We start from the raw sequence: 9,080 nt of genomic DNA, 5'->3' as shown, positions 1-9,080 counted from the left end.
GAGTGCGGCTGTGCGCGCGACTGAGGGGAGCGGGCCTTTTTCAGTTTTTCGATTGATGTAACGTTTAAAGTAGCTCATTTTTTAAAATCCCTCGTATCTTATTTCGAGGCACTAAGGGTGCGTTCGGGAAGACGCTATTAGTGCTATTTGCTTATTTTATCCTTGTTTTACGCCTGATGAGCGATAAAGATAGAATGATGCAATAGCGCTAATAGCGCGCTTCCCGAACGCAGCCTAATTTGTGTTTGAATATAGCGATTTGCCAAAAAGACTGATTTTGCAGAAAGTTTCTCTTCCGTAGTTCGGCACCGTAGCGACGAACGTTGACGAATCGGCGATTGGCACTGTTGCTCGAGCGTCGCCAGTGTCGCCTGTCGCCTGTCGTCAGTCGCCAGCGGTCGCCAGTCAGCCAAGCCGAGCGACTATGGAACCGATCGCGCATCTTGTCAAAGTGTCCGTTCCGAATTATCTGGCCGGCCTACCGATTCCCGAGTCGATAGGCGGATGGTTCCGGCTGGGAGGTAATTTTCACCGTACAGTCCCACGCCTCGCGTCAGCGATTGTACCTCGACGTACCGTTTTCCAGACTCCGACATAACTCACGTAACCTCTCGATTTAAATGACCGTTTAATTCTTTTCTAATTCATGTCGTTTTACTCCTTTTTTTCTTTACGCCAGTGAGGGACTGGTTTGCCCTTCTGCCACCCACTGCCCTTCTCGCGGGTGTAGGATACATGTCCTACAGGGCGTTTTGTCCTCATGGCAGACCTGCGGTATGTATTTTATGTCTATCCTATCTCTCCTACAGAAAGTATCAAGGACAACAAGAGTTAGCGTTGATCCGTTATGATATCTAGGAAAGTTATGTAACTTCCAGATAATGACTTTCTCAACTTGCCGTAAACTCGTTGCAAACTGAGGGTAAATGAGCTCAACTTTGTAATTCTTAACTGTTCTGTATTTTAAAAAATTCAAATATTATACTTGGTACACGCACAGAAAAATTGTCATTTAAATAAAACTCGAGTTATGGAACGTTTTATTTTCTACCTCATTTCTAACGCAAAGAATATAATAGTGCGCGTGCAAGAAAAAGTATATCGTCTGTATTCTGGATAAATTAATAATCTTCTTTTAATAATATGTTTATAATTCTATTAATTTTTCCAACGATTTCCATGTAATAATGCAAATTATTTATTTTATAGCCAAATGGTCGTGTTAATCTCAAAATAAAGAAAGACGTTGCGAAAGTAGTGGACACCGTTGATATCGAAGATATCTCTGAAAAAGCTGTATTTTGTCGCTGTTGGAGATCTGAAAATGTAAGTTCTTTCCTTATATAAATTTCCTAAGATCGGAAAAATTATACATTTTGATATTCTATTTTGTTTCTTACGAAAAGACACAAGCAAGTGATTAAATAAAAGAAAAATTAGTCCTACGTATTTTTCAATTTGAAATTCTTTATAAATATTTATTAATTATATTCTCTAAAATAACTGTTTGTTAAAAGTTGTGTGTGTGTGAGTGTGCGTATATCTACATTTTTAATCATTTTTTATATATAGTGGCCTTACTGCGACGGTACTCATGGACGTCATAACAACGAGTGCAAGGACAACGTGGGTCCACTTATCGTCACGAAGAAGAGCTAAATATCGTTACGTTGACTAATTACCGTCACATTGGTAATTTCTCATCGCTGTAAGATAGCTATTTACGCGCCAGATTGTAGATAAATATGGGAAGAGTCAAATGTGGACGAATCTTTATTCCCCTCTCTGTAGATAAATTTTACAAAATAATGTCTACCAATTTTATTTTTTAAGATGTCTGGTTTCCATGAGGGAAGGTTTATAAATAAATTCATTTTTCCGTAATATATTCAGTGGCTTTTTATTTTTATGCATAATTATTGAAAATCAAACGATTAATATATATATAATTGATAAAACAAAATGAATAAATAATTATATTTCACATATATATTCATACCATCTACACACGTATCTTTCGGTAAGATTAATATATACAAAGCGTTTTGTGACACGATGTCTTTCGATTATGTAGCATAAGATTAGAATTCAATGTTATGAACACTTGTTATTTTCAAAAAGGCACGATGAACTTTATATATCTTTTATGAAGGAAAGAAAGATATCTATTTTAACTGGAAACTCTTGTTTAAAACGGTACAATGTCTTGTGAATGAGAAATTTACACGATAAAAAAATATATTTATATTAAACCTGCTATTTTTAAACGAAAATCAAAGGTACATTTTTTTATGATTATTTTAATATCTAAAAATTAAAATAATCATCTAAAATAAAGTTGAAGTTTTAATCAATTATGAGTCTAATGCATTTATTATTGAGAACTTTGTCTTTTTATGTAACATATAAACATGAAAAATGTATAAAATATATTCTATATCCTTTTCAAAAATTCATTTATATTTTAAACAGAAATTAACAGAACCCCTTGTTGAAACTATAAAAACAATAAAATAAAATATAAAATTTTATGCTATTACAATATACATGTATATAACAAAATAAAATATTAATGTAACAAAGGTTATGTTATGTTATGTACATTTAATTTCGCTTGTTCAATAATTGTAGATATACTTGTAATAAATAAATTAACTTTTGATTAAAATTGAGAAAATATTAAATACAAATACAAGCCTTATTATTTATACTTGTACCGTTATTGCTATCACCGAGGGTGGCAGTGTGGTCTTGTGGTAAAGCGCCAGACTCGTAATCCCGTGGAACCGGGTTTGAGTCCACCTGAACACAGGAATTTTTATATTCCAAACTGCACCTCCCGCACGAGTAGGGCTCGTGCGGAGAAACTGGGCTATCTTTCGGAGGAGAAATTAAATTTGAAGTTGGTCGTCAAGCTTGGGGAGCTTGGGAGTTTTATACTGCTTAATAAAAATAATAATATTGTCAGTAGAGGCTGATGAATGATGATGAACACCCAGGAATCCAAAATTTTTATTAAAGCGACCAACAATATACTTAAGCGGTATAAAACTCCCAAGCTCCCCAAGCTTGACGACCAATTTCAAATTTACTTTTTCCTCCGAAAGATAGCCCAGTTTCTCCGCACGAGCCCCACTCGTGCGGGGGGTGCAGTTTGGAATATAAAAATTCTTGTGATCAGGTGGACTCGAACCCGGTTCCACGGGATTACGAGTCTGGCGTTTTACCACAAGACCACACTGCCACCCTCGGTGATAACAATAACGGTAAAAGTATAAATAATAAGACTAATTATGCACTAATCGCGTAATAAGATTCGCGATTTTTATTGTAAATTGCTATTTTCCAAGATTTAATTAGAAATATTTTTCAGTAAATGATCTCGTATCCAAGATATATCATTTTCTTCGTAAATCTACCACTTGGAGTGCCATTACGTCTAATTTGTAGTGTCTTGCTTTCTGAAACAGTAAAAAGTGTGTAATGTAAGTATTCATGATACCAAACCAAAACGACAATATTAATTATGTCAAGATCGAATTATTAGTTATCAATATTTATGGTTACTATTGTACAGTAATAGAGTATCGGTACTCCATTTTTTGAATTTACTAATTCAACATTTAATTATATATTATTTTTATTATTAATCACTCAAATTTTAATTAATGTTGTGTTAAAAATGTTATTAAATAAATTGTAATATATTTACTGTATATAACGGTGGTTCGGTAGGATGTGGATGAAATCCTGTTTCTCTGCAATTTGCGATAAAATCCAAGCCGTAATCAGGTGTCAAGATAAAGAATCCTGTCCTGTAAAAAATATTTATAATAAAAATCACACCAAATATCAAAACAAGTTCTGATTTTATTCTAAGTTAATAGATAATTAAAATTTTTATATTATATTTGTACATCAAGGAGGGGACATGTACGTTATGAAGGATACTAATCCATAATTTAGTTGAATTTAGCTGAATTCAACCAAAATCAGATGCCAAATATTTAAATAACCGTTTGAAGAATTCAACATAAAGTGTACACAAAATTTTTTCATACGTACTCATCATATTTAGGCGCACAAACTATCGCTATAGCTTCCGCCATCATCAGTTGATAAGCACAGTGCGTATGAAGATCTACGCTTGATAAAAATGCAGTCTGTGTAGGATGTGTCTATAATACGTAATACATAACACATAATTATATTTAAAATAGACAAATTAAAAATAGAAATTAGAAATAAAAACGCAAAGTAAATATTACGTACATGAATCCAACCGAGAGTGATAAGATTATGCTGATCCTGATAATCAAAGATATCTTCTTCGTTATGCGTAGTACAAGAATCTGGGGTGCCAATTTGTTCCGGTATTAGTAGATGCGTTACCATCAATTTATTTCGCTCTAATCGCCCAGCCAAAATACCACATGTTTCTTTATTGCTCGTCGTGTTGCTAAAGGCAAGCGCCAGAAAGCTGTGCATTAATTTGGTCGGCAGGATAACGTCGCGCAAAGATAAACCGTCGCTCGTTAGTAAAGAAGGTTTTGTAGAACGATCCACTGTCGGCGTTTTTCTAAAAAATATATATATATTATATATAAAAAAAAAATATATATATATTAAATATGACAATATACATGTGCATATCATTATATATTAGTAATTAGTATACTTTAAACACATCAAATCTTATTATGTATAATTATTAAGCTGACGCTTAATTATCGCCAAGATGTATCATACTTTTAATAAAGTAATTTTAAACAACGAAACTTACATATCCTTGGAGGTCTTGAATGCTTTATCATCATCCATAAGGCTCATCACAGTTTTCGGTGCAATGGAAGGCAAAGGCTTTGTTTCCACTGGTACATTCGCAGTAATAGCAGCCTGAGCCGCTCTGACAGCAGCCAGAGCAGCCATTTTGTTCCTTCTGTTTTCCTCTTCCTTATGCCTGAGCAAAAATATATGACGCTATATAACTAATTTCTTGATAAATATTATTGATTTCGTGCTTTTTCAATAACAAATATATAAGACAATTAAATACCTTTGAAGTTCTTCTTGCCTCAAACGTTCCTTTTCAATCCTTTCTCTTTCTTTCAAATCCTCGAAATACTTATCAAACTCTGCTTGATATTGATCCAATAACTGTTTTTTCAGTTTCTCTGCTTTAGGAATGACTGTTCGTAAATCATCCCTATTCGTCGCCCTATCTTTGGCTGATACACTATCATATTGCGGATGGTCCCTTATTTTATCCACAAAAAGTCTGTTAAAACAGATAATAAATAGATATAAATATTTAATTCCAATATTTGACGTAAATAAATAATTGTTTTTAGAGAAAATATTAAATTTGCATTTATTATTTAAAAATATACCATAAATGTTATATGTAACATAATAACGTAAAAGTTATTATTAATTATTACCTACGTTATAAATTTCATATATAATGTAAAGGCATTTTCGTAGCTGCCATCTTGCACGTTCATGTTCGCTAATCTGACCATTTCCACTCCAGTGCGATAATATCTGAAATTATAGAGGTAAAAAAATTGGAAAAAAAATTATATCACTTTTGAAATTGATATAATTATTGGCAATTATCATAATATTCCTATTATAGTATATGTGAATATTTATACCGAGTCATAAATGTCTAATATGAATTTTTGCAAAAAAAAACCATATATTTTTTTTAACAATAAACACAATCCCCTAAAAAGATACTGTCCAATTTTAAAACCATTTTACAATCCAATATTTTAATTCTGCATTCTGGATTCCTCGTGCAGAAAAATCTTTTCTTACTTCTTATTTCAAATATTTTTGAAATCTAGATATTTTACAATTGTATTTCAATATAACGAAATAATAAATATATATATTTTTTACCTTTTAGGCGCAATATTTGGATCAATTTCTACTCTCGAGGCATGCTCCGTAAGAGCCTTGATCCGCTCCTTGGGGTCTGTGATACCCATTTCTTTCCAAGACTGATTGGTTTTGTTCATCTTTTAGGTTAGTTCTGCTGAACTTCTAATATTAACAAATAGCTGAAAAATCCTTTAGATTCTCTCAATTTTCCGACGTTATAGGTATCCTTCTCGGCGTCATTTTGATGTCCAAAATGAGAAAAGATGTAGAAAAATATTAATAATTCAAGTTCTAATTAAAAGATCTGCCGCACTTAACGAACTGCAATTTGTGATTTGTGATTTGTGCTCTTTGATAACGTTTTGATAACGAATTCGGTAGGTTGAGAATGCACTTGCACCTTGCCCTAATGCACTAGCCAGCACTAGCTCGTTTTCCCTCTCTCTCACCCTCTTTTAAAGGTTACTTTCATGAAGCAGAAAGCGGCCTGCGGCCGCCGGCCACGCCAGCGTTCCGTAATTGGACCTTGATATGTCAATACGTCATACGTCACTCGCACCCGTTTTCAACGTTGGAGCTATTTAGCATTACACATTTTCTGGCACTGCCGATAAAATCTCCTTACTTGGAATATCTTTATTTTTCGTCTAAAAGTATGTAAAAATTAATATTTGAAAAATTAATATTAATTGCGAACGTATAAATAAGCGATCCGAATCGCAGTATCATAAGTATACGCTTTTATTGGCCATTCAGGTAAATGTTTAGTATAACGCTCTCCCCTCCGATTTTCTTAAAACTTTGTAAAATTGTTTATTTCTGTGTGTAAAAACATTCTGAGAAAAAAAATCGTCGCTCAGGTCTCGTTTTTTTTAAATTAAATTCCTAAGTTTTGATGTCGGTAAGGTAAGAAAATTATAATTTACGTTTTTAAAATACTGCGCAACTTCATTTCGTCATGGGTAACACACACGCACGCACGCACGCACGCACGCACGCACGCACACACACGCACACACACTGTATGCCCTGCCTTATAGAAGTTGTGATTTTCGTTAAAGCAAGGCACACACACACGTGTGTATGCCCAAACGTAAATTATCATTTTCCTACCTTACCGACATCAAAATTTTGAAATTAAATTTAAAAAAAAACGAGACCTGAGCGACGATTTTCCTTCTCAGAATGTTTTTTACACACAGAAATAAACAATTTTACAAAGTTTTAAGAAAATCGGAGAGGAGAGCGTTATACTAAACATTTACCGCCATTCATTTGACTTGCGTAGTGTCACGTATGTACGTGATACCGGAACTAAAATTAACTTGTATATTTAACTTGGATCATAAAGCGAAAAACGACTGCTATATAAGGCAAGCATTTATTGTTAAAGTGAGAAAAATAAACGCATAAACGCAAAAGTAAAAAAGGGACGTGTAAATAGTGGCGTTGCGTCGCTCGTCGCTTTTGAACGCGCGGGAAACGAAGCGTCACCGCCATGTTGATGACGTATGACGTTCCCCTTGCCGCCCTTGCCCCTTGCTCCGTGCACTTCCAGAACGTGGCGTCCACGGAACGGATCGACTCCGGAACGAGTGGCGTCACGACTCATTTAATTGGTAAAAATAACACATATACTACTCTTGCATGCATTATATTCACTGCAGTATCTATCGCGTAGTATAGATTTAGCGCTCGGGTACCGATATTTCTTAAAAATATGACGAATACGTATCTCGCCGTATCGTACTTGTCCGGCTGAAAGGCGCGTCGCGTGATGGGCAATCGCGAAAGTGACGATCGTATTTTCGAGGGTGGCGAATATCGTGAATATCTGCCGAAAATGTTAATACGTTATTCGCTAGAATGCAAAATAACAATTGTCATAGTAGGCGAGTTTATAATATTTGATTTTTGAAGTTCGGAAAATTCATGATCGCGAAGTTAAGAACGGAACGCGTATAGCGACCAGCGACGCCGACACTCTTGGCTTGGCGGCCTTGGCGCGAGAAGTTGTCCGCAATGTCCGCGCGCCGCGCGGGAAATGGGGATGACGCGCTCCGCCATATTGATAACGTTTTCCTTCCATTTCCAGATCGCGACGCGCACGAGACGGATCGGCGAGACGATGCGGAACGAGTGGCGTCGCAAGAGTTGTTTAATTGGTAAGTGTATATAACCTTTATTAATCTATGCATGCATTATTTACTACAGTATTTATCGAATAGTATCGATTCAGCGCTCGGCCGGGTGTAGATATTTTTAAAACGCGCGGACAATCCCGAAAGTGACGATCGTATCTAATGTCGCGAATATCGCGGATACTTATCAAGAATATTAATATGCCTATTTGTTAAAATGTAAATTGACAGTCGTACTAAAAGGCGAGCATGCGGTATATTTGCTACTCAAAGTAAGAAATTGTATAATCGCGGGATTCGTATAGTGACCGCGCCGCAACGTTTTCGACGTTTTCGATGCGAGAAGTTGATCGCGCGGGAGACGATAAGTGCCTTTGCTATATATTATACATATGTTAATTACGCTCCTCTTTCATTTCCATGCAGATCGCGACGGGCATATGAGATGGATCGGCTGCGAACGAGTGGCGTCGCGACTTATTTAAGTGGTAAGTGGTATAACGTGCGTTAATTCTGCATTTAACATTTATTGCAATACCTATCGCGAAGATCTATACCTCGCGAATTAATTTAGCGACGCCGCGTCTCTCTTAGCACAATATTTATTTAAATAAATGTATAATTGAATGATGAATAAGAAGTTTGACGCGTAAGAATTAGTTAATATCAAATCATTTATTTATATGTTTCAGAAAATAACGACGCGGGAAGTGTCGCATCGAGGGAGCTGACAATCCGAGAGGACAGCCTGAGAGGAGGAGGGGACCTGGGAGAGGCATCGGGCGCCAGCGGAACAACTTTGCGGTAAATATTATTTTTTATTTCGTGTAAAAGTAATTTTTTCCGGTTTTATCTCGAGCCGTTTTATTTCACCATGATTTAGAAATAATAGAAGAAAAGGAGTGATTTAATATTTTATAAAGATTGATTTTTTGTAAAGATCTTTTTCGGAAAATATATAATTATTTAAATAAATATTTAATTAAATAATAAATAAAATATTTGATGCTCATAAGAATTATGTTTTGAAACGTTAAATTTTTTTGAACA

At 35.0% G+C, this 9,080-nt stretch overlaps 3 protein-coding genes across 3 annotated transcripts in view; 2 read left to right on the top strand and 1 right to left on the bottom strand.

The window, feature by feature from the left end:
- Positions 1-356: 356 nt before the first annotated feature.
- Positions 357-1,888, top strand: Cisd2 (CDGSH iron sulfur domain 2). Its single transcript, XM_077410391.1, has 4 exons — positions 357-521; positions 680-774; positions 1,210-1,326; positions 1,573-1,888. Exons 1-4 carry the CDS (start codon positions 425-427, stop codon positions 1,657-1,659), a joined length of 396 nt encoding a protein of 131 aa, XP_077266517.1. The 5' UTR covers positions 357-424; the 3' UTR covers positions 1,660-1,888.
- A 1,117-nt stretch (positions 1,889-3,005) lies between these two features.
- LOC143899786 (STAM-binding protein) lies at positions 3,006-6,370 on the bottom strand. Its single transcript, XM_077410387.1, has 8 exons — positions 5,908-6,370; positions 5,446-5,544; positions 5,057-5,278; positions 4,784-4,960; positions 4,273-4,579; positions 4,066-4,178; positions 3,713-3,815; positions 3,006-3,461 (listed from the first exon to the last, which is right to left on the bottom strand). The coding sequence occupies exons 1-8, from the start codon at positions 6,024-6,026 to the stop codon at positions 3,399-3,401; spliced, it is 1,203 nt and encodes a 400-aa protein (XP_077266513.1). The 5' UTR covers positions 6,027-6,370; the 3' UTR covers positions 3,006-3,398.
- Positions 6,371-7,376: 1,006 nt separating this feature from the next.
- The window catches only part of M (zona pellucida domain-containing protein miniature), a 267,575-nt gene continuing 265,871 nt past the window's right edge, over positions 7,377-9,080 (top strand). Inside the window, exons 1-4 of the mRNA XM_077410715.1 lie at positions 7,377-7,508; positions 7,985-8,054; positions 8,457-8,518; positions 8,723-8,834. The gene's annotated coding sequence lies outside the window, so the exon portion shown is untranslated. The remainder of the gene's footprint in view (positions 7,509-7,984; positions 8,055-8,456; positions 8,519-8,722; positions 8,835-9,080) is intronic.

The sequence above is a fragment of the Temnothorax americanus genome, unplaced genomic scaffold (assembly GCF_048541705.1).
Source record: "Temnothorax americanus isolate GAGA-0224 unplaced genomic scaffold, ASM4854170v1 Scaffold29, whole genome shotgun sequence".
NCBI classification, from domain to species: Eukaryota; Metazoa; Arthropoda; class Insecta; order Hymenoptera; family Formicidae; genus Temnothorax; species Temnothorax americanus.
This window is presented reverse-complemented; position numbering and strand designations above follow the sequence as displayed.

Bases quoted from the DNA above. Each gene is read 5' to 3' on its own strand.
- Cisd2 (XM_077410391.1), top strand. From the start codon at position 425: ATGGAACCGATCGCGCATCTTGTCAAAGTGTCCGTTCCGAATTATCTG. The intron at 522-679 runs GTAATTTTCACC...TCTTTACGCCAG, and splicing joins CGGATGGTTCCGGCTGGGAG to TGAGGGACTGGTTTGCCCTT. The intron at 775-1,209 runs GTATGTATTTTA...TTTATTTTATAG, and splicing joins GTCCTCATGGCAGACCTGCG to CCAAATGGTCGTGTTAATCT.
- LOC143899786 (XM_077410387.1), bottom strand. From the start codon at position 6,026: ATGAACAAAACCAATCAGTCTTGGAAAGAAATGGGTATCACAGACCCC. The intron at 5,545-5,907 runs GTAAAAAATATA...CTATAATTTCAG, and splicing joins CCAAATATTGCGCCTAAAAG to ATATTATCGCACTGGAGTGG. The intron at 4,580-4,783 runs GTAAGTTTCGTT...TATATTTTTTAG, and splicing joins TTCAAGACCTCCAAGGATAT to AAAAACGCCGACAGTGGATC.